At 45.6% G+C, this 25,220-nt stretch overlaps 2 protein-coding genes across 2 annotated transcripts; one reads left to right on the top strand and one right to left on the bottom strand.

Moving 5' to 3' along the window:
- The first annotated feature begins 14,218 nt into the window (after positions 1-14,218).
- On the top strand, positions 14,219-16,446 carry LOC127344516 (uncharacterized). The gene has a single exon (XM_051370816.2). It carries the CDS (start codon positions 14,591-14,593, stop codon positions 16,139-16,141), a length of 1,551 nt encoding a protein of 516 aa, XP_051226776.1. The 5' UTR covers positions 14,219-14,590; the 3' UTR covers positions 16,142-16,446.
- Positions 16,447-19,621: 3,175 nt separating this feature from the next.
- On the bottom strand, positions 19,622-22,682 carry LOC127344515 (heat shock cognate 70 kDa protein). Its single transcript, XM_051370815.2, has 2 exons — positions 22,359-22,682; positions 19,622-21,557 (listed from the first exon to the last, which is right to left on the bottom strand). The coding sequence occupies exons 1-2, from the start codon at positions 22,573-22,575 to the stop codon at positions 19,795-19,797; spliced, it is 1,980 nt and encodes a 659-aa protein (XP_051226775.1). The 5' UTR covers positions 22,576-22,682; the 3' UTR covers positions 19,622-19,794.
- Between the last annotated feature and the right edge of the window lie 2,538 nt (positions 22,683-25,220).

Below are 25,220 nucleotides of genomic sequence, written 5' to 3'. Positions count from 1 at the left end.
CGTTCCAGTGAGCATCTGCGCGAAACCGCGGGAATCCTGGACCGCCGCCGTCGTTGGAAACTGGCCGCCGGCCAGGAGCTTCCCAGGCCACCTCACCTAGTTTGACTTGGTCAGCCCCACGTGGCAGCTGACCTGGCAGCAGCCCCACCAGTCATAGACTGTGGGTATATGCTGGCCGGGTACGTTTAGTATTTCCTTTTCATTTCATTTCAAAATTCATTAATTGCTGCAACTTTACAAATTTATATAAAATAAATAATAACTCAGAAAAAATGAAAATAAGATATCAAAATTCTTAGAAAAGAAAACTATATCCAATAAAAATATAAAATGAAATTTTTATTTTTAATAAAAATTCACTTATTTAATACTTGTTATTTAAGCCTTTAATTTTAAATTCTAAATACCATTAAAAATTCAGAAATTAAGAAACCATTTATAAATTAAATAAAACCAGTAAGCAAATAAAGAAAACATGAAAAACTAATTTTCTTTATTTGCAATCCTATTAAATCATTATTAGGGAAATTTAAACCCTAATTAATAATTACCCTAATTAGTAAATTATTTAAAAATAATAAAAGGCCAAAGTGAATATTAATTTTATTTCAAAGTTATTAATAACTTCAACTTTAACATGAAGTTATTAATCATAGAATTAAATTGTTAATAGCAAACCCTGGAATTTCACATGGAATGATATTATAACCCTATCATTTCATGTGACCCCTAAAACCCTAAATTAATTAGGAACCCTAGTTCCATTATTACATGTGAACCCTAATTTGCTTCTAACCTAAACCCAAGGTTAGAACAGGTGATCATGGTACTTTATTTCAACTCATAGAGCCATCATTAGCAACTAAAAGACATACCCATGTCCACATAAAATGTAGAACCCTATCACTAGCAATTTAGTATTCCATGTATGCATACCACTAAACTTAGTTGATCAAGTAGGATCAACCAAGTTTAAACCCTAGCTTCTATTGTCAAAACCATCATCCTTATTCATCCATGCTTAGCATCATATCATTGTGATGAACCCCAATAGCATCTAGGCCCAATATTTATCATTACATAACCATAGTCCACTGAACCCTACAAATACTTCATAATTATGAACCATCCTATTTAGGAGTCAATCATTCCTTACTTAGTGGATCCAGTAGCGAAACCTAGACAACCTCAACCCTAACTGATATACTTCTTATTACTTAGGAAGTATGTTCTTCAAAAGTTATTCTTTTGAAGTAAATAAAGAATCATCATCAACCCTACTTATAAGGACATATAAACCCTAGCCAGCTATCACCAACAAGGTATACCACCTTGATAGCAACTATTGGTAATTAAGATGTTTAGGCTTAATTCAACAATACAAGCCTAGTAGCTAATGAATCCAACTAGGTTGTGATCCATTTACCACTTACTCCAGAAAACAATTAGAACCATAGAAAACCATAGAACCCCACAAATCTAACAATCATACTTGTTCTTTATTAAGAACATGTTCTTCAAAAGTTATTCTTTTGAAGTATATGATAATTAATCATTAACCATGCCATATATTGTTAAAACTAACCACTATTCATTACATGTTGGGATTACACCAAATCTTATTGTTATGTGCTATTAATGCTATTGCTATGATATATTGCAGCACATGTTATTGATACCAAGTACTCACACCTGAATAAGAATCTTGTTTGTGAATCACTCTAAAAGTGCAACACACCCTAAACAAATCATTTCAACTCCTTAAGCCTAAATCATCGGGGTTAGGTCACGCCTAGAGCGATTGCATCTCATACTTATGCATTATTGCATCCTTGCCAATCTTTTAAACATCGTCCTTACCGGACGATGATGCTATTTCAGAATTTGGAGTTATTGCGTATCGAAGACCTTGCCTGCATAATCTTGCAGTCAAGAAAGGCAAGTTCATCACTTGCTCATGTCATTTGAGTATTTCTATCAAATTACTTGCAAAGTACTATGGTTATCACTATTGCATAAAAACCAAAACCACTATTTTCATAACTATGAATATGACTATGTGGTGGGAATGGAACCATGGATTGTGTTGATATGGTGGAGGTTCCATTGCAAGGGTTTATATCCATCTAGGATTAAACAACAAATGTCGCCAGTGATTCTTGTGCCGTAATACCCGTGTTAACCATAAGATCTGGAGTGGGACGGAATAGTCAATTGTATTTCCACCGCTTGTACATCAACGGATGCGCTTTACCGTAGACCCTTGATCCAAGAGAGGACAAGTGGTACCCTTGATCCAAGAGAGGACAAGTGGTAGGGTGGGGGTCCCGATGAAGTCCCCACGGTAATTGCGGTCTATGATGGGTTGCAGCTGCCGGCAAAGGAGTTCATGGTAGAGACCTGAACTGTTGTCGTGGTCGGGGTCCACCCATAAGTGGGAATAATGGGACCGGCGAGGACCCAGGGTCGGAGTTTGCAGCAAAGGGTGGGTGTATGAGGCAGCGGAGGAATATGATTGGCTATGACCTTATACCGGGCCTCACACCAAAGGAAGTGTGGACGAGCACGCGGCTCGGTTGGCACCAAGGTTAAGATCTCTTATGGGTAAAGCAACACACCTCTGCAGAGTGTAAAGAACCGTGACCTGTCACTCCCTGTTCCGGGATATGGAACTGCGAACGCGGCCGGAAAGGAGCTCCATGAAGTTCTAGTAAACCGGTGAAGGCTGACGGACATAGTTCTTCTGAATAAAAGCAACCTTTTGAAGAAATGGTTATGAAAACTTGCATTGGTATTAGACTTTCTGGTCTAATGCCGTAGCTAGTGCATTAAACACCTCTTTCCTATAATGAACTTGTTGAGTACGCTCGTACTCATCCCACTCTTAAATCCCCTGCTTAGATATGGAGGCATCGAAGGAGGATCTACAGTGCAACTCGAAGGCCGAGGAGTCAACAACTACTTCAAGAGACAGGACCCTGTCAGAGGAGTCAGCTACCACATCCAACAAGGAGAAAACCTAGTTTAGCCATTGAATGGGACTAGCTTCCTAAACCTAGCTCCTACTTAGCTAGAATCTATTCATAGCCTCTATAGCTAGTCAAATACTCTACAGATAGAGTTCGTGATAGGATTAGACTACGAGTCGTTTTTCTGGAGTTTATTTGCATATTTACCTCATTGTAAAGTAGGAGGCTGTGATGATCTTATGTAACAGAGTCAATGTTGTAATTCTATAGACATGCCTTGGATCCGCATATGTTTCTGTTGTACCACTCTGAGCAATATAATACTAGTGGAACGATGTTTCATTGGTGTGATATCAGACTTGCATACTACACCATGCAGTGGTATGCCGGGTCACCACAGATTTTGACCAAGCAAGTTGACTCTCCGAACTCTATATCATTATCTTTATTGTGTAAGAAAACTCATTATAGTATTGTTGGGATAGTTCTGGTTATTGACTATCTTGAGATGAACTAGTTGATAAGCTATTTGTGCATGTCTACAAATTATGGGACTAAAGATTGACCAATTATCTTAGTACACTACACTAAACAAAATCAATCATTCAGAATTTAGCTATCTATTTTGTTGTTAAGAACCAGTTTTATGATCCTTTGGTTGTCACCTCTTAATTGTCCATATCCAAAAATTGTATTTGTTAGGATCCATATTAGTTCCAAGATCATCATTGCAACTCCTAAGAAAATGAACTAGGAACGAGAAAACAGGAATATAATTCGACACTTTTAAATACAAGAATGAACTTGTTTAGTATGTCAAGTTGAACTGGTAAGTACTCTTTTTTTGAGATAATAACTGATGAAATTCATTGGCGAAACCGATTACAAACGACTTCAAAAATAAAGGAAAATACAATATGATCCCAGACTTTTGCAAAAATGACCTCACACCATACTTCTAGACCACAATCAAGCACATCATCCTCGTCGTCACCAAACAAATAAGACCGGAGCTAGAGGCAGCGCATCTTCCAACACCATCGAATCACCGCCGCCACCGTCGCTACACTAGGCTTTGACCACCGAATGAGTGCCAACCCCGGAGGGTGAGAGCTAATAATCTTATCCAGACCATCGGGCAGGCAGGAGATGGGAAAGAGCCAGCGGTACCTCCAGACGAAAATCCCCGAGCAGTAGACCCAAGCCACCAGTAGTTCGACACGTTAAGCCGCCTCCACCCCTCGCCACCAAGGCCGGTCGGAGGGAGCTGCAAGACGCTGCGGCTGCAGACCACCAGAAGAGCACACACGACCCTAAAAAGGAGGACTGTGGTGCCATCCTCTTCCCTGTCCCTCGCCACCACGGCCTGCCTAGGGGAAGACAACAACAACAACACTGCTTCGACTCCCAAACAGACTCCACAAACCCCGCAGCGGGGTCGAAGATCGACCGCACCCAGGGAGATCACCCTCCCCAGATCCACAGATCTGGGAGGATACCTGGCCAGCAGCTCGCCGTCGCCTCCACAAGTGGCTTTGCCGAGATGGGGGTCGAGCTCCAGCCCTCTTATTCCGACGCGACGCCTCCTCCACCATCACAACGACGTCTCCCGAGAACCTAGACGAAAACCAGGCCGAGCCATTGCCCAGCGCAGCCGGAGAGGGTCGCCCGCCGCTGCCACGCCACCGGGGCTTTGCCCGGCGGCGCCATCCGCGGCGGCGGTGGGCGGAGGAGGGTGTTGGGGCTAGGGTTGGGGGAGACGGCGGGAGGAGTTCACAGCACCTGTCAAACTGGTAAGTACTCGTGGAGATTATGTCAACGCCTTTGTGCTAATATAAACACATGTTTGAATAGTCGGTTTAAAGAGCTTTGTATTATGGTTTCCGAGTTTCCTAGTACAACAAGGCAAAAACATGTGTGACATTTTTGCTCCCGCTCTCCATTTAGACTATAATTTAATGCATTTTTTTGAACTAGGCTACACCCCTTTCCGTTAGACTTAAGGAAATACAAGGTTCACGACGAATTAACATCAACAAAAGGAAGATAGGAAAGAACACTCACGATAGGCTTACACCCCTTGCCTTTGATTCACGACTAAACAGGCTCGCGATTCTTAAGAAAAAACACTCACGATCGATTCACATAGGTGGAAGTTGAAAAAAAATCGCCGTTCTTCTCGCGCCCGCTCCCATAGCCACCCCGAGGCGACCGGGGTGTACCCCTCCCCAGCCAGCTCCCGCCGCCTCCCCCTCCTCCCATGCCGCCGCCGGCACGAGTGATGTCTACTCACGCTTCTTTTCCTGTAGACAGTGTTGGGCCTCCAAGAGCAGAGGTTTGTAGAACATCAGCAAGTTTTCCCTTAAGTGGATCACCCAAGGTTTATCGAACTCAGGGAGGAAGAGGTCAAAAATATCCCTCTCATGCAACCCTGCAACCACAAAGCAAGAAGTCTCTTGTGTCCCCAACACACCTAATAGGTGCACTAGTTCGGCGAAGAGATAGTGAAATACAGGTGGTATGAATGAATATGAGCAGTAGTAACGGCGCCAGAAAATACTTGATGCTACAACTGGCGTGTGGTTGATGGTGGTAATATTGCAGGCAGTAGAGATGCAGTAAAACAGTAAACAAGCAGTGATAGCAGTATTTGGAAACAAGGCCTAGGGATCATACTTTCACTAGTGGACACTCTCAACATTGATCACATAACAGAATAAATAGATAAATGCTATACTCTACACTCTCTTGTTGGATGATGAACACCACTAATTGCGTAGGATTACACGAACCCTCAATGTCGGAGTTAACAAGCTCCACAACATTCGATGTTCATATTTAAATAATCTTAGAGTGCATGATAGATCATTGCAATTACAGCAAGTACTAACATAGCATGCACACTGTCACCATCACACTATGAAGGAGGCATAGATCACATCAATACTATCATAGCAATAATTAACTTCATAATCTACAAGAGATTACAATCATAACCTACGCCAAGTACTACACGATGCACACACTGTCACCTTTACACCGTGCAGGAGGAATAGAGTACTTTAATAACATCACTAGAGTAGCACATAGAATAGTAGTGATACAAAGCACATTGCAATCATAAAGAGATATAAATAAGCACTTCACTATGCTATCCATAACAGTGAATAAGTATTCTGTGAAATATAGCCTAAGAGACCCACACGGTGCACACACTGTCACCTTTACACACGTGGGACAAGGAGTCTCCGGAGATCACATAAGTAAAATTCACTTGACTAGCATAACGACATCTAGATTACAAGCATCATCATATGAATCTCAATCATGTAAGGCAGCTCATGAGATTATTGTATTGAAGTACATAGGAGAGAGATTAACCACATAGCTACCGGTACAGCCCTTAGCCTCGATGGAGAACTACTCCCTCCTCATGGGAGACAGCAGCGGTGATGAAGATGGCGGTGGTGTCGATGGAGGAGCCTTCCGGGGGCACTTTCCCGTCCCGGCGGCGTGTCGGAATAGAGACTCCTGTCCCCCAGATCTTGGCTTCGCGATGGCGGCGGCTCTGGAAGGTTTCTCGTACCGTGGCTTTCTCGTATCGAAGATTTAGGTCAGGGACCTTTAAATAGGTGAAGTGGCGGAGTCGGAAGGTCGACGAGGCGGTGACACACTAGGGGGCGCGGCCCACCCCCTGGCCGCGCCGGCCTGTCATCTGGGGCCCACAGGGCCCTCCTCTGGTGGCTCTCGGGTGTTCTGGAAGCTTCGTGGGATTCTAAGATGCTGGGCGTTCATTTCGTCCAATTCCGAGAATATTTCCTTACTAGGATTTCTGAAACTAAAAACAGCAGAAAACAGGAACTGGCACTTTGGCATCTCGTCAATAGGTTAGTTCCGGAAAACGCATAATAATGACATAAAGTGTGAACAAAACATGTAGGTAATGTCATAAAACAAGCATGGAACATCAGAAATTATAGATACGTCGGAGACGTATCAGCATCCCCAAGCTTAGTTCCTACTCGTCCCCGAGTAGGTAAACGATAACAAAGATAATTTCTGAAGTTACATGCTACCAACATGATCTTAATCATACTATTGTAAAGCATATGAGATGAATGCAGCGATTCAAGACAATGGTAAATACAATATGGTTAAACAATCGAATCATATAGCAAAGACTTTTCATGAATAGTACTTTCGAGACAAGCATCGATAAGTCTTGCACAAGAGTTAACTCATAAAGCAATAAATTCAAAGTAAAGGCATTGAAGCAACACAAAGGAAGATTAAGTTTCAGTGGTTGCTTTCAACTTGTAACATGTACATCTCATGGATATTGTCAACGCAAAGTAATATGATGAATGCAAATATGCAAGTATGTAAGAATCAATGCACAGTTAACACAAGTGTTTGCTTCTTAAGATGGAAGGGAATGGGTAAACTGACTCAACATAAAAGTAAAAGAATGGCCCTTCGCAGAGGGAAGCAGGGATTAAATCATGTGCTAGAGCTTTTTAAGTTTTGAAATCATATAGAGAGCATAAAAGTAAAATTTTGAGAGGTGTTTGTTGTTGTCAACGAATGGTAATGGGTACTCCAACTACCTCGTCAACCAGACTTTCAAGAGCGGCTCCCATGAAGGACGTTATCTCTACCAGCAAGGTAGATCATCCCTCTTCTCTTTTGTTTACACACGTATTTTAGTTTTATTATGGGTGACACTCCCCCCAACCTTTGCTTACACAAGCCATGGCTAACCGAATCCTCGGGTGCCTTCCATCAATCTCATACCATGGAGGAGTGTCTATTTGCAAAATTAAGTTGCTTACTGATGAGTCAGAGCAAAACATGTGAAGAGAATTATTAATGAAGTTTGATTAATCAGGGCTGGGAACCCCGTTGCCAGCTCTTTTTGCAAAAGTATTGGATAAGCGGATGTGCCACTAGTCCATTATGAAAGTCTGTCAAGAGTAAATGACAAGGTTGAAAGATAAACACCACATACTTCCTCATGAGCTATAAAACATTGACACAAATTGAGAAGCATTTTGAAGGTTTAAAGGTAGCACATGAAGTATTTACTTGGAATGGTAGAGAAATACCATGTAGTAGGTAGGTATGGTGGACACAAATGGCATAGTGTTTGGCTCAAGGATTTTGGATGCACGAGAAGTATTCCCTCTCAATACAAGGCTTAGGCTAGCAAGGTTGTTTGAAGCAAACACAAGTATAAACCGGTACAGCAAAACTTACATAAGAACATATTGCAAGCATTATAAGACTATACATTGTCTTCCTTGTTGTTCAAACTCTTACTAGAAAATATCTAGACCTTAGAGAGACCAATCATGCAAACCAAATTTTAGCAAGCTCTATGTATTTCTTCACTAATAGGTGCAAAGTATATGATGCAAGAGCTTAAACATGAGCACAACAATTGCCAAGTATCACATTAATCAAGACATCATACCAATTACTACATGTAGGATTTCCCGTTTCCAACCATACAACAATTAACGAAGCAGTTTCAACCTTCGCCATGAAAATTAAAAGCTAAGAACACATGTGTTCATATGAACCAGCGGAGCGTGTCTCTCTCCCACACAAGCATTTATTCAAACAAAAACAAAAACAAAAACATACAGACGCTCCAAGTAAAGCACATAAGATGTGACCGAAAAATATAGTTTCAGGGGAGGAACCTGATAATTTGTTGATGAAGAAGGGGATGCCTTGGGCATCCCCAAGCTTAGATGCTTGAGTCTTCTTGAAATATGCAGGGATGAACCACTGGGGCATCCCCAAGCTTAGAGCTTTCACTCTTCTTGATCATATTGTATCATCCTCCTCTCTTGACCCTTGAAAACTTCCTCCACACCAAACACAAAACAACTCATTAGAGGGTTAGTGCATAATCAAAATTCACGTGTTCAGAGGTGACACAATCATTCTTAACACTTCTGGAAATTGCCCAAAGCTACTGGAAGTTAATGGAACAAAGAAATCCATCCAACATAGCAAAAGAGGCAATGTGAAATAAAAGGCAGAATCTGTCAAAACAGAACAGTCCGTAAAGACGAATTTCTAAGAGGCACCAGACTTGCTCAAATGAAAATGCTCAAATTGAATGAAAGTTGCGTACATATCTGAGGATCACTCACGTAAATTGGCAGATATTTATGAGATACCTACAGAGAATTCAGCCCAGATTCGTGACAACAAGAAATCTGTTTCTGTGCAGTAATCCAAATCTAGTATCAACCTTGCTATCAAAGACTTTACTTGGCACAACAATGCAATAAAACAAGATAAGGAGAGGTTGCTACAGTAGTAACAACTTCCAAGACACAAATATAAAACAAAGTTGCTGTAGCAAAATAAACACATGGATTATCTCCCAAGAAGTTCTTTCTTTATAGCCATTAAGATGGGCTCAGCAGTTTTAATGATGCACTCGCAAGAAATAGTATTTTAAGCAAAAGAGAGCATCAAGAGGCAATTTCAAAACACATTTAAGTCTAACATGCTTCCTATGAAAAGGAATCTTGTAAATAAACAAGTTCATGAAGCATAATGCAACAAGCATAGAAAGATAAAACAAGTGCAGCTTCAAGATTTTCAGCAAAAAGAGAGGTGTTTTAGTAACATGAAAATTTCTACGACCATATTTTCCTCTCTCATAATAATATCCAGTGGTATCATGAGCAAACTCAACAATATAACTATCACATAAAGCATTCTTATCATGAGTCTCATGCATAAAATTATTACTCTCCACATAAGCATAATCAATTTTATTAGTTGTAGTGGGAGCAAATTCAACAAAGTAGCTATCATTATTATTCTCATCAAGTGTAGGAGGCATAGTATAATCATAATCAAATTTACTCTCCATAGTAGGTGGCACCAAAAGACCACTATCATTATAATCATCATAAATAGGAGGCAAAGTATCATCAAAGTAAATTTTCTCCTCAATGCTTGGGGGACTAAAAAGATCATGCTCATCAAAACTAGCTTCCCCAAGCTTAGAATTTTCCATATCATTAGCAACAATGGTGTTCAAAGTATTCATACTAATATGTTCCATGGGTTCTTTAATTTTCGCATCAAACCATCCATGTCTTAACTCAGGAAAAAGATTAAAAAGCTCCATGTTGCTTTCCATTATGCCAAACTAGTGTAAAACAAGAAACAAAAAGATGCAATTGCAGGATCTAAAGAAAATAGCTTCGAGTACTTACAACAGCGCCGGAAAATAGCTTAGTAGCCGAGATCCGGAGTGTGAGTACCTTTTACCTTTCCTCCCCGGCAACGGCGCCAGAAAAGTGCTTGATGTCTACTCACGCTTCTTTTCCTGTAGACAGTGTTGGGCCTCCAAGAGCAGATGTTTGTAGAACAGCAGCAAGTTTTCCCTTAAGTGGATCCCCCAAGGTTTATCGAACTCAGGGAGAAAGAGGTCAAAGATATCCCTCTCATGCAACCCTGCAACCACAAAGCAAGAAGTCTCTTGTGTCCCCAACACACCTAATAGGTGCACTAGTTCGGCGAAGAGATAGTGAAATACAGGTGGTATGAATGAATATGAGCAGTAGTAACGGCGCCAGAAAATACTTGATGCTACAACTGGCGTGTGGTTGATGGTGGTAATATTGCAGGCAGTAGAGATGCAGTAAAACAGTAAACAAGCAGTGATAGCAGTATTTGGAAACAAGGCCTAGGGATCATACTTTCACTAGTGGACACTCTCAACATTGATCACATAACAGAATAAATAGATAAATGCTATACTCTACACTCTCTTGTTGGATGATGAACACCACTAATTGCGTAGGATTACACGAACCCTCAATGCCGGAGTTAACAAGCTCCACAACATTCGATGTTCATATTTAAATAACCTTAGAGTGCATGATAGATCATTGCAATTACACCAAGTACTAACATAGCATGCACACTGTCACCATCACACTATGAAGGAGGCATAGATCACATCAATACTATCATAGCAATAATTAACTTCATAATCTACAAGAGATTACAATCATAACCTACACCAAGTACTACACGATGCACACACTGTCACCTTTACACCGTGCAGGAGGAATAGAGTACTTTAATAACATCACTAGAGTAGCACATAGAATAGTAGTGATACAAAGCACATTGCAATCATAAAGAGATATAAATAAGCACTTCACTATGCTATCCATAACAGTGAATAAGTATTCTGTGAAATATAGCCTAAGAGACCCACACGGTGCACACACTGTCACCTTTACACACGTGGGACAAGGAGTCTCCGGAGATCACATAAGTAAAATTCACTTGACTAGCATAACGACATCTAGATTACAAGCATCATCATATGAATCTCAATCATGTAAGGCAGCTCATGAGATTATTGTATTGAAGTACACAGGAGAGAGATTAACCACATAGCTACCGGTACAGCCCTTAGCCTCGATGGAGAACTACTCCCTCCTCATGGGAGACAGCAACGGTGATGAAGATGGCGGTGGTGTCGATGGAGGAGCCTTCCGGGGGCACTTCCCCATCCCGGCGGCGTGCCGGAACAGAGACTCCTGTCCCCCAGATCTTGGCTTCGCGATGGCGGCGGCTCTGGAAGGTTTCTTGTACCGTGGCTTTTTCGTATCGAAGATTTAGGTCAGGGACCTTTAAATAGGTGAAGTGGCGGAGTCGGAAGGTCGACGAGGCGGTGACACACTAGGGGGGCGCGGCCCACCCCCTGGCCGCGCCGACCTGTCATCTGGGGCCCACAGGGCCCTCCTCTGGTGGCTCTCGGGTGTTCTGGAAGCTTCGTGGGATTCTAAGATGCTGGGCGTTCATTTCGTCCAATTCCGAGAATATTTCCTTACTAGGATTTCTGAAACCAAAAACAGCGAAACGAGAGCGGCACTTCGGCATCTCGTCAGTAGGTTAGTTCCGGAAAACGCATAATAATGACATAAAGTGTGAACAAAACATGTAGGTAATGTCATAAAACAAGCATGGAACATCAGAAATTATAGATACGTCGGAGACGTATCAACGAGCCACCGGGTAAAGCCCGCGCGGTGCCGGTGGTGGTGGAGCTCCTCCTCTCTGCGTGCTTGGAGGCCCGACGGGGCAGCCCCTTTCTCGTAACGGTGAAGTGCGGCGGTGCTGCCTCTGACCGAGGTCGCGTGCGGCGGAGCGTGCGGTCGTGGCGCCTCGTCACGCCTCTACCCGTCCTCCTCCCGCGTGTTAGGCGTGCTCGTCGGGGCGGGTCGCGACTTCATGGTGGGGGGGGGGGCGCTGCGGCGTCGGTTCCGGCCAACGCTGTGCTGGCTCTGCCCGGCGGCGGCGCCCTCACAGTGCTGCTCTGGCCGCCGTCGCCCATGGGCTTGAGCCTTTGGGTTCCAGTCAAATCTATGTATGTGGGCCCAGATTTGGGCCTAGCAGGGCCCAGCTAGTTTTCCCTTCTGCCATGATGGGCGATGAGGCCCTCAGATGCGGGGGTGGCCACATTCGCGCATCCGGCATCCACGTAGCCCGTCTGTGTCGGTGTCTCTTTGGTTCTTGCGGGGGGCTCCCGACACTCGGACGCTGCACTTGGCGATGTCATGGCCGGCTTTTTCTGGGATAGGGTTCCTAAGCCGGCGCGTGCTCGCCGGGGTAGGCAGCATGTTTCGTATTGCAACTGCTATTGCAGTTGTGGTCTCTACCTCCGATCTACTTGGGTCGCGCTGCTACATGTGTTGGTGTGCTAGGGATGGTGCGTTCATCGTCGTGCCGCCGATCCAATGTCGAGCGACATCTGGTTCCAGGTCTGGCCGAGCTTGGCCTACCAGTTTTTGCGTCCTTCCTATGGGTGAATCTAGTTGGGGCCCATCTTCGTGTGGCTTGGTTTGGAGGTGCGGTAGCGAGTCCTATTTTGTCCGCTCTGCGTCCTCGCGACGATGTCCAGATTTTGACCCAGTGGGATCTTGGCGAAAGCTACGCATGGCCTTGCCATTGCCGGTGACGGCTTCACCTATTAGGTGTCGTTCCCTTGTTGAAGGCGTCCCAATGTTGATCCCCGTTTCGAATTGATGGATTTCGTCCCTCCGCCTCAACCTGCTAATCTTGGAGGCCCCGCTTTGGGCAAGATTCTCTTGTAGTGTCTTGTGTATCACCCTTTGATCTCTCGCTGGTGTCCCAACCCTCTCACCTCGCCGGCCTGGCTGCTTATACACGGCCTTGATTCGGTAGCTGATGGCTTGCCTAGTGTCTTGGGGGGCTTTGCTAGGTCGGCGTCTGGCCATAGTCTCGGCCGATGTGCCTACCCCAATGCCATTGGAAGATGTTGTGTTTCTGGTCTGGACCTAACCCGAGCTCGGGGGTGGTGCTTCGGAGTCTGGGTGAAAGCTTTGCATGACCTTGGTCTCTGCCGACGACGATGACACATTCGGGCGTCATGCACCTTCTTGGAGGTGTCGCTGCAAGTTACACCATTCGCTCCAAGACCCCCTCTCCTTTTGATCATCAAGTTCTGCTAGGCTGCTGGCCCGTCGTCGAGTCCCCCTTGAGCTATTGTGTTGATGCGTATAAGGTTTGTTGACGTGGTCTAGGACGCGCTCGCTCCGGTGCAATAGAAGACAAGACTCCCTCAACCTGGCGCTTGGTGACGTTCTCTGTGTTGTCTTTTGTTGTTAGTTTTCGGTTTGCGTTTCGTGTGTGTATTGTAACTCATGGTGTAACTCCTGACTGGTTGATGTCTTCGTTAATTCAAAGCCGAGCTCATTTTGAGCTTTCTGCCTAAGATAGGAAAGAAACAATCTTTCGAAAAATAATACGCTAAATTTTAAGCTACAACTTTATCGAGCACTTTTGTCTTCTTAATGTGTATCATTGTTGAAGAGATATGTTGGTGGAGTTTTGTATGTAGATACCACACACACACACACACACACACACACATATATATATACATGTATAATTTTCAGATTTTTTTGAGATTTTAAAACGAAAAATTGAATTTAAAGAAAAATAAGATGAGTGGAGCTCGGGGGATACCTCGCGGTCGACACGGCGTGGTACCGGGTGAGCGCAGCGGTGGCGTGTGCCCTAACGCCGTGGGCCGTGGGCGTGCAATGGAAGGTGACGGCACCGTCCGTCTCAGCCTCAGCCGTATCCGGTGGAGGCCGCTTCCGCCACCCACAAGCCAATAAAACCGGCCGTCCCCCCACAACCACCGCTTCCCCCCTTTCTCCCACCTCCCACGCCCATCCCCCAATGTCCTCTCCGCGCTAATTACCCTAAAGCTTCTTGCTTTCCCAATGGAGGTAATCGTCGGCTGACCCTATCTTGCCGGATACCTGATTCCTACGAGTCCGTAGGATCTTTTTCCGGGGTGTGTGTGGATTTGGTTGGGCGGGGGAGGCGGAGCCTGGTTCAGATTTGTGGTGTATTCCCGTGGGGGAATTCATGGTGGGTTACATGGAGTGGCCGCATGATTGGTTGCTGTGGGACGCCTTCTTGGAATGCGGAGGGATCCGCAGGCCGCCGATTAGATAGCGGCCGGGGAGGAGGAGGACCAGGAGGCCGCCGCCGTTAGCACCACCACCACCACCATCCCAAGGCGCGAGTCACCAGCCATGGGGGAGGACCTCGTCACCACCCTGTCCATGGAGAACGGCGCCGGAGGCGCCCACCACGGCCCCTGCACCCTCCTCTCCATGGACCCCTCCGGCCACCTCGACGGCCGCGCCGTCGGCGTCATGGTGCAGCCCCGCATCGGAGCGGGGGCCGGCGCGCGCGCCCACGCCGTGTCCCTCACCGGCGCGCCTCCGCCCGACATCAACCAGCCCTGGCTCACCGAGGCCTGCGACATGCTGGGCGTCGGCCTCGGCCCGCAGGTCTTCGACGCCGAGGCCGTGCTCAGCACCGCTCCCAAGGCCGGGAGCCGGAAGACAGCCAAGCGCGGGGACAGCATCTGGGGCGCCTGGTTCTTCTTCACCTTCTACTTCAAGCCCCTGCTCTCGGACAAGGGCAAGAGCAAGGTCGTCCGGGACGCCAACGGCGTCTCGGGCTTCGACAAGTCCGACCTCCGCCTCGACATGTTCCTGGTGCAGCACGACATGGAGAACATGTACATGTGGGCCTTCAAGGAGAGGCCGGACAACGCCCTGGGCAAGATGCAGCTGAGGAGCTACATGAACGGGCACTCACGCCCCGGTGAGCCGCATTTCCCTTTCAGCGTCGACAGGGGATTCGTCAGATCGCACCGGATGCAGCGCAAGCACTACCGGGGGCTCTCGAACCCGCAGTGCATTCATGGGATCGAGGTTGTGACTTCGCCGAACCTCGTGGGCATCACCGAGGTGGACCGGAGGAGGTGGGCGGAGCTTACAGGGAGGGAGCTCAATTTCTGTATCCCGCAGGAGGCCAGTGATTTTGGGACATGGAGGACTATGCCAAACGCAGAGCTCGAGCTGGAGAGGCCGCAGCCTACCATGAAGAGCAGTGTCCAGCAGCAACCCCCAAAGAAGTTGCTAAATGGATCAGGCTTGAATCTTTCATCACCATCAAACCATTCAGGAGAAGACGGTATGGATCTCTCCCCTGTTAGCAGCAAACGCAGGAAGGAGTCATTTCCGCATACCATGGATGAGGAGTGCTTCTTGCCATTGAACTCTTGCGCTGGGAGGACGCAACAAGATACCGAGATGCATTCAGCGGTGCAGCCTTCTTGGCTGCATGATTTCAGCGGGGTGATGACCAAGTCTTGCGGTCCAGCAACTGCTGCCAAGTCTATTTATGAGGACGATCAGGGCTACTTGATAATGGTCAGCTTACCATTTGTTGATCAGCAGAGGGTAAAGGTTTCATGGAAGAACACTCTTACTCATGGTATAGTCAAGATCCTTTGTAACAGTACAGCTCGGACGCAATACATAAGAAGACACGATAGGGTATTCAAGCTCACTGATGCTACGCCCGAGCACTGCCCTCCAGGGGAGTTCATACGCGAAATACATCTTGCTACCCGTATCCCTGAAGATGCCAAGCTGGAGGCATGCTTTGATGAGGCCGCTGCAGTTCTTGAGATCATGGTCCCCAAACGAGGAAACGAGCCGGAAGAGCATGAAGTTAGAGTCTCCATGCGCCCTCCTCACCTTGGAGTTAACGACCTACTTATGACATAGGTAATGGAACATCTCCTCACCATGCTGGTATCTTCTCTGTGATCACCAGATCAGATGCTCCAAGGGGCTAAAAGTTCGGTCGTCCCCCTCACCTTGGAGTAGCATCTTGTTCTGAGGGTATTGCTACTGCTTACTGCCCTCGACCTCTTCAGCTGACAAGCCTTTGCTGAAGACTAGTTTGTTCTAGCTTGTATGTTGTGGGTGTCTTTTTAACCCTCGTGTAATCCTTTTAGCATATGCTGGGATTGTGGCCTCGATTCTGTACTAAGCTCAGTTAACATAATAAAATTCATATTTCCGAGTTACTGCTCCGTGTCTGTCTCTGGATTATTGTCCTCCTGTTGCCATCAATCTGTACTGCGGAAATTTGCATTTGCCTTGAAGTTTCTTTATGCGATGAAGCATATAGTGCATTGATTGGTAGTTGCTGTTACTTGGTTCCAGAAGTATCACGTCAAGTATCATGTCTGGGCTGAAGAATCTGTGCGCAACTATTGCCGGTTCCAGTCATTGCTGTGAATTCATCGATGCTGGTACATGGCGAAGTTCATAGTATGCCACGCAACAAAGGCCTCCAAATTCTGAAGTGGACGCTTGAGGAGCATTTCATGTCAGGACAGCCACTCATACTAGGGAACATCAAACATGGTAGAGCGGCTACCTAGTAAGCCTAGCACAAGAAGCAGCTTTTCTTTGTTGAAGAGAAGGAAAGAGCCCTGTTCTCAGTGATCATCATGCGCCAAAAGACTTAAACCTGGCCCTTTTAGCATCAGAATTCATACCCAGTACTCCAAACCTAGGGACAGCTGTAATTGAGAAGCAACATCAAAGTTTCTGGTGGCTCATTTCCAAAAGCTTGTTGTAACTTAACCGTAATCTAGAACAAGCTTAACCGTAACTACAGTAAAAAAAAAAAGCTTAACCGTAATGGTGGAAATTGTCTATACTTGAAACGAGGTCTGCTGGCAGAATAAATTTCTTATTCCTGTAATTGCTACTCCATGTTTGGATCTCTAGTGTGATTCTTTTGTTAGCACCAGTCTGTGCTGCCCAAGTTAATAGTGCTCTATTCCGTTAAGAAACTAGCGATGTCATATGCGCCGCCCCTCACCTTCCTAGTAGCAACTTGTCCTGAAGGTGTTGCTACTGCTACTGTGGTAGGCCTCTTCAACAACAAAGCCTTTGCTGCAGAATAGTTTGTTCTACTTCTCTGTTCTACTGTATATTATAAGACGTTTTGGCAGACCAATTTAGTTTACCAAAACGTTTTGTGATATGGAACAGAGTAGTTTGTATGTTGGGTGTCTGTCTTTTGAACCCTTCTGTTCTCCTTTTACCATATGGTGTGCGTGTGTTCTTGAATTTGTGCCAAGTTCAACAGAATAAAATTTCTATTTCTGAGTTACTGCTCCATAAGGAGCATTTCGTGGTAAGCGTAGTTACCTAGTACAAGAAGCAGCAGCTTCTCTGTCTGAAGAATAGAAGATAGGGTCATGCTTTCAGTGATCACCATGCGCCAAAGGCCTTGAACTTACTCTTTTGATCGTCAGACTTTATTCAATTTTTAAGTTTTTTCCCGTATCCAGTAATCTAGACCCAAGTAATTGAACAGCAAAATTTAATCTACCGGAAGCTCATTTGCCCGGACTCCCTATTTGCCCAAATTAGCAATCTTCTTTGCTCTCAACAAACTAATTTTGCTCTTCAGCGTTGGAAAAACTGTATCTGAATACATGTTGCAAGCGCATTGAGTTGGTGACGAAGCATTTCCCTTCTAGTTGATACATGGAGTGACAGTTGCTGTCGAGTGGCAGTTTTAGTCTCAGAAATGTCAATGCGCAGCTAAGAAATTGTTGGTCCAACTAGGCATCCAATTCTGAAGTGGCCGCATAGATCACCTTTCGAGTCAGGCAGAGAGGCACTCAATATTAATATCAGCTTCTCTGTCTGAAGAGAAAATGAAAATGAACAATCTTTCTGTCATCATGTAGTGAAATCCTCACAATTTCCGTATGGTCAATTGATCTGAAAAATAGCAGAGAGGAGTAGTAAGCCAGCGAGTTTAAGCACAGGGTACAACGATTAAGGAACGAACTTCATTCTTAGCAGGCACAAATATAATGCTAGTTAAATCAACAAAGTTCACGACCACACTACAGCAATACAGACTTCCATAGTTCCATCCAAAAGTAACCCCTAGAGAATGCCTTGGAAAACAACAGAACACCTGAAAACGATGACACGACACGAACATTATAATTCAGACTTGAGACTTCAACTCTAAAGCGTTTCATGTCAGGGCAGGCACTGATAGTAAGCAACATGGTATGGCCGATACCTAATTACCCTGTATAAGAAGCAGCCATTCTTTATCTGAAGAAGAGAAGAAAGGACGCAGCTTTCAGTGATCATCATGCGCAGAAGAAGCAACTTATGTGTTTGAACGTCAGACTTCATTTAATTTATGGATTTTTTATGGTACCCAGTACTCCAAGCAATGCAAGGCAATTGATCTAAATGAGGGCCGGCCGTAATTGAACAGGAAAATCAAAGCTTCCGGCAGCTCATTTCTCAGAAAATCTTGACTAGCTTGTTACAGCCTAACTCTCATGTTCTTTAGCTATGACAGAATTGTTTGTCCTTCAACATGTACAGAAAATCTTGACTAGCTTGTTTCAGCCTAACTCTGATGTTCTTTAACTATGACAGAATTGTTTGTCCTTCACCATGTACTGAGTTCTGTTTAAAATAAAGGGTGTGTCTATGTCTCAGTTGACTGAGATTTTCTTAAGTCTCAGTCAACTCAGAAAAGTGCAACTACAGTTTAAAGAAAAGTGGAACTCGGTCCAGTTGCACATTTCTGGCAGAAAAGTGCAACAGAAAAGTGCAACTCAAGCAGTTTTTTGTAAGTGACTTAGACTTAAGAAAATCTCAGTTGATGGAGACATAGCAAAACCGTAAAATAAAATGTCAGCTGAAATGTAAGTGAATCCAAGTTCCAAGCATCTTTAATAGGAGTTTTTTTTACATGAGTTTCTTTTTGCGCAAAATCCAACTATCTATTCATAATCCATTAATCCTCAAGAGGTGTACAATAATGCCAAAAGTAACTGAACTTCGCAGACAAGTCCTTAGACCAGTTAGTTATGAAGCATTGTTCTTCCCTCCCTCTGCGAAATCGATTGAGTGATATGGCGGAGTGGTAGTTTTAGTCCCAGAAATGGCTAAGAAATTGTCTGGTCCAATTGTTCGTGATTCTTCTTCGGGAAAAAGTAGGTTCAGGATTTGTGTTCTAGGCACCACTTTTTGCATTACATTTTGCTAGATTTGTTGCAAGCACTGTCTGAAGAAATGAGAAGGTACAAGCTTTCCCCCATATGTGTAGAAGGCCTAAACTCTCTCTCGTCCAATGATCTGAAAATAGCAAAGTAGCTGCCTGGAGAATCGCAAATTCAGCAAAATTCAGCAAATATCAGAAGATTAAGGAACAAACTTCGCAAATTCAGCAGACACCGGTAGAACGCCGGTTAACAAAGTTCACGACCACAGCAAATACAGACTTTCAACCAACATTTCCCCTAAAAACTTGCAGAACACCTAACAACGACGACACAACACCAACAGTTCAGACTTCAACTTCCACCACGACGAGCTTAATCGACCTCCTCGATCTTGGGGCCGGCACCGCTTCCGCCGGCCGGCACATCCTCGTCCATGCCGGCAGCACCGCCAAATCCACCCATACCCGGCATGCCACCCATGTCCGCGCCGGCGCCCTGGTACATCTTGGCAATGATGGGGTTGCAGATGCCCTCCAGCTCCTTCATCTTGTCCTCGAACTCGTCCGCCTCGGCGAGCTGGTTGGTGTCCAGCCAGCTGATGGCGCCGTCGATCGCGTCCTCAATCTTCTTCTTGTCGTCGGCCGAGAGCTTGGAGGCGATCTTGTCGTCCTTGATGGTGTTCCTCATGTTGTAGGCGTAGTTCTCCAGCGCGTTCTTGGCCTCCACCTTCTTCTTCAACTCCTCGTCCTCCGCCTTGTACCGCTCCGCCTCCTGCACCATCTTCTCGATGTCCTCCTTGCTCAGCCGGCCCTTGTCGTTGGTGATGGTGATCTTGTTCTTCACCCCGGCGGTCTTGTCCTCGGCCGAGACGTTGAGGATGCCGTTGGCGTCGATGTCGAAGCAGACGGTGATCTGGGGCACGCCGCGCGGAGCAGGAGGGATGCCGGACAGCTCGAACTTGCCGAGAAGGTTGTTGTCCTTGGTCCGGGCGCGCTCGCCCTCGAACACCTGGATCAGGACGCCGGGCTGGTTGTCGGAGTAGGTGGAGAAGATCTGCTCCTTCTTGGTCGGGATGGTGGTGTTGCGCGGGATGAGCACCGTCATGACGCCACCAGCGGTCTCCAGGCCGAGGGACAGAGGCGTGACATCGAGCAGAAGCAGGTCCTGCACCTTCTCGTTGCCCTCGCCGCTGAGGATGGCGGCCTGGACGGCGGCGCCGTAGGCCACGGCCTCGTCGGGGTTGATGCTCTTGCACAGCTCCTTGCCGTTGAAGAAGTCCTGAAGCAGCTGCTGCACCTTGGGGATACGGGTGGAGCCGCCGACGAGCACGACGTCGTGCACGGTGCTCTTGTCCATCTTGGCGTCGCGCAGGCACTTCTCCACGGGCTCCATGCACTTGCGGAACAGGTCCATGTTCATCTCCTCGAACCGAGCCCTGGTGATCGTCGAGTAGAAATCGATGCCCTCGTAGAGGGAGTCAATCTCGATGGTGGTCTGAGCTGTGGACGACAGGGTGCGTTTGGCTCGCTCGCAGGCGGTGCGCAGCCGGCGCAGGGCGCGAGGGTTGCCGCTGATGTCCTTCTTGTTCTTGCGCTTGAACTCCTGGACGAAGTGGTTCACCATGCGGTTGTCGAAGTCCTCCCCGCCAAGGTGGGTGTCACCGGCGGTGGCCTTCACCTCGAAGATGCCCTCCTCGATGGTGAGGAGAGACACATCAAAGGTGCCACCACCAAGGTCGAAGATGAGCACGTTCTTCTCCCCAGAGCTGCTGGCCTTCTTGTCAAGGCCATAGGCGATGGCAGCGGCAGTGGGCTCGTTGATGATGCGCATCACATTGAGTCCGGCGATGACACCGGCGTCCTTGGTGGCCTGCCGCTGCGAGTCGTTGAAGTAGGCCGGCACCGTCACCACAGCGTTCTTGATGGTTGTGCCGAGGTATGCCTCACCAATCTCCTTCATCTTGATGAGCACCATCGAGGAAATCTCCTCAGCGGCGAACTGCTTCTCCTCGCCTTTGTACTGGACGACGATCATCGGCTTATCAGCAGGCCCGGGAATGACCTTGAACGGCCACAGCTTCATGTCGCTCTGCACCGACGGGTCGGAGAATCGCCTGCCAATCAACCGCTTGGCATCTGCGATACAGAGCAAGATTGTGAGTCAAATCGTTCGGGTTAAATTCAGGTGTCAAAAGCAAACAGGCATACCAACAGAATGGCTTAACGAGGAACGTTATATAAACAGGAAACAGAGTACCCCGGTCTGAAATTATTCACAAAGTTCTCCTACCCCCAAAAATTGTTTCTACACAAATCAGCCAGCCCAGCAATTAGTACACTTCCTTTTGATTTTTGACTCTGGAACAGTTAGAACTTCCACATAAAAATCTGAACAGATTGTTACTGAAACTAAGGGTGTCAAACTAGACCAAATAGGGAGGAAACAGAGTACTGTGATCTGAAATTATCCACAGCGTTCCCTATTACCAAAGATTTTAGTTTCTACAACAATCCACAATGCAGCGTTCCCTATTACCAAAGATTTTAGTTTCTACAACAACCCACAATGCCTAGCAGCAACTTACTTCTGAAACTAAGAGGTTTCAAACTGGACCAGACAACAAATATGTTTGTCCCATGATGGCTGCTTAGAAACCGAATACAGGACAATGCAGTACCAGATAATTGCTTATACAATCTCTAAATAATGAATGATTAGATAAATCCACTGTTGTTTCTTGCGTTCCTTTCTACTCGCTAAGCACGGCAAACAGACTCAGAACATCAAAAGATCCACATCAATGGATGTACATTGTCATACAGGCGTCTAGCAACACAAAACAAAGCACAGGCAGAGCATCACTCGTAACCAGATTACACGAGACCAGCATGAACATGAGGTGATTTCTAATCTAAAAGAGGAAGCGGTGCACGTACCGAATACGGTGTTGGTGGGGTTCATGGCGACCTGGTTCTTGGCGGCGTCGCCGATGAGGCGCTCGGTGTCGGTGAAGCCGACGTAGGACGGCGTGGTCCGGTTGCCCTGGTCGTTGGCGATGATCTCCACGCGGTCGTGCTGCCACACGCCGACGCAGGAGTAGGTGGTGCCGAGGTCGATGCCGATCGCCGGCCCCTCTCCTCCCTTCCTCGCCATCTCCTCTTCCTCCTCTCTAAACTCGAACGGGGGATTCGAAACTGGAACTCGGGATCTGAATGAGAATCGCTTGAGTTGCTGCTAGTTGGGATTCGTAGCGATGGCTGTTGGAACTGATGAGGAGGGAGGGCCGAACAGGGAGCGGGTTTTATGGGGTTCGTGGGGATGGTTTCGGGAATGTTCAGGCGACGAGCTCCACAACGTTCTGGAAGCGTCTGGGATGTACGGGTTTATGTGAGTTGGTCAATGGGAGCGTGACACGTGGCGTTGCCAATTGTGCAGGACTAGGGCCCGGTGAGACCTGGCTTTGACCAAGTCTGGGAGTTGAGAACGGCCTCGTAGGTACTAGGGGGGGCGAACGGGCAGGTTCTACTGTGCTAGGATTTCACGGTGCGATGGGTTCGTTGTGCGGTTTCGATTCTAGGCTGTTTCTTCCTTTTTTTTCATCTACTTATATTTATTTTATGGATAGTGTGTATTTTTCAAAATGTGTTATTAGATCCGGAGGTTTAGTGCTCCCGTCATTTTTGAACAATTAAAAGATATTTTTGCATGTTGTTAAAAAAATTGAAAATAATTTTAGAGATTGTCTTGTCACTAATATATCTCACAATCATGCAAATTTTTTATTTTGGGCTATAACAAAATAACAAAACCCGATGTGTTTTGGATATTTGAAAATGTACTAGTCGGATCCACACTTTTGTTGTAGCTCAGAATGTAAAGTTTTTTAAATTGATAGTTTGAGGTTCGTGGGATACATCGTTAACTATATATGCGGATTATTTTTTCAAACTTTTTTGTAACTCAAAATATAACCTTTTTTTAAAACGGGATCACTAGCGCCCATGTGCACCAAATCTTTACTAGTATTTTTCTTTTCTACTATCCTTTTAGTTTTCTTTCCCAGCTGATTAGACCGTTTCTTCCTTTTTTCCATCCCATTATCCGTTTTCTTCCCTCAATGAGTTCACTCACTAAGGTCTTGCTATGCACTAGAGTATTGTAGGAACTAGTGGGGATAATACTCTAGATCATTGTGGATTGTTGTAGAAACAAAAATAGAAAGACATCAGGTTATTAGAGCATCTCCAACAGAGGCTCTAAAATTCGGTGCTGTAAAAGTCGTTTTCAGCGCGCTCGATTCGGATACAGCGCGCGGCGCCGACACGTGCTTCACCGGAGGCTATATTTTACAGCGCAACCAAGAAGCCAAAAATCAGCTCTTTACCGGAGGCTGTAAAATAGAGCTCCACAAACAAGTTTTTTCAACATACATACAACAAACAAGATCAAACATGCCACAAATAAATCTGAAAAAATCAACTAAATCAACTAAAAATAAACTAAATCAACCATTCTCGTTCTGCTCATCCTAGCCGCATCCACCGGTTCTGCGGCCAGAAGCCCGGGCGTCGTTCTCGCGCGGACGAGCAGTCGGGGTGCCGTACCAGCTGCCGAGCCACCGCGGAAACCCGTCAAGGCCAGCAGCGACGGTGCCGCCACTCGCCTGGACGCTTTCGGGAAGCCAGCGGCGGCCGTCTCTTCTCCTACTCCTCCTACGGTGTTTGACGCTATAATAACCCAGAAAATAGGAACAACGAAGGGTAGATTTAGAAATGGGATGTGCATTTAATCGCAAAACGGGGGAAATTTTCGCGCCTTATTGCAACTAAACCTAAGAGGGATCGAGGTTCTCTCTCATTTTGCAATTAGGGTTAGGCAATGTGAGTTAGGGAAATTTCGATATGATCTCTTTTGTATCTTGTTGATTTGAGAGTTGAATTCATTTGACAAGTTATTATACAAGGATAACATCAAACAAATAGCACTAATGAATATAGAAATTGAATTCACAATTTAAATACAACTTATGAATTTAAATGACTTTGAATTTCAAAGTGAATAATAAATACAACATTTATTCAAGAATATAAACATTACACAAATCAAAAGCTCATAAGTAAAATTTGAGCTTTATTGATATCACAACACAGATTACATTGTCTTTACAATATTCTTGATTCAAGAATTAAAGAACAATAAACAGAAATGAAAATGAAGATTACAATATTGATCCTAAACTAAAAACCTAGGCTAAATGACTTGAAGTATATCTTCATGGTCATATTCATCTTCAAAACCTGCAAAATAACACAGCAAGTACTAGCCAGAGGGTTAAGTGTTTGACAGAATTCAGTTTGGACAGAAACAACTGTCCTGCACACTTGTGCTTGTCCAAAACCCTGGACAGCACAAGATAAGGGCAACAGCAGATCAAACCTGAGCACCACCAGGGGCTCAAGTTTCAGCATATGAGAGCACACAGCTCATGTGTGCTAAGCAAGCCACAGCAAGGCAATGCACAGGCTTAGTCACCAAAGCAAGCCAGGCCTGTGTGGCATTGCAAGAACAGAAGTAGAGCTCATATAAAAGGGGCACAAACCCTAGAAACAGTACCCAGTCGACCAGATAAGGATTCACAAGGTAAGGTGAAGGTAGAGCAGGATAGTTCATCCAGTTCTTGCTCAAGAATAGCACCAACCAACACACAACCACTCAACCACCAGAAATCATGGTGACCTGAGAAGATCAACCAAGACCTGGAGGTGAAGGGTTGTGACACACAAACCACAAGTCTGCAT

This window comes from Lolium perenne, chromosome 3, assembly GCF_019359855.2.
Source record: "Lolium perenne isolate Kyuss_39 chromosome 3, Kyuss_2.0, whole genome shotgun sequence".
NCBI lineage: Eukaryota > Viridiplantae > Streptophyta > Magnoliopsida > Poales > Poaceae > Lolium > Lolium perenne.
The sequence above is the reverse complement of the archived record's forward strand: the minus strand, read 5'-3'. Positions and strand labels throughout refer to the sequence as shown.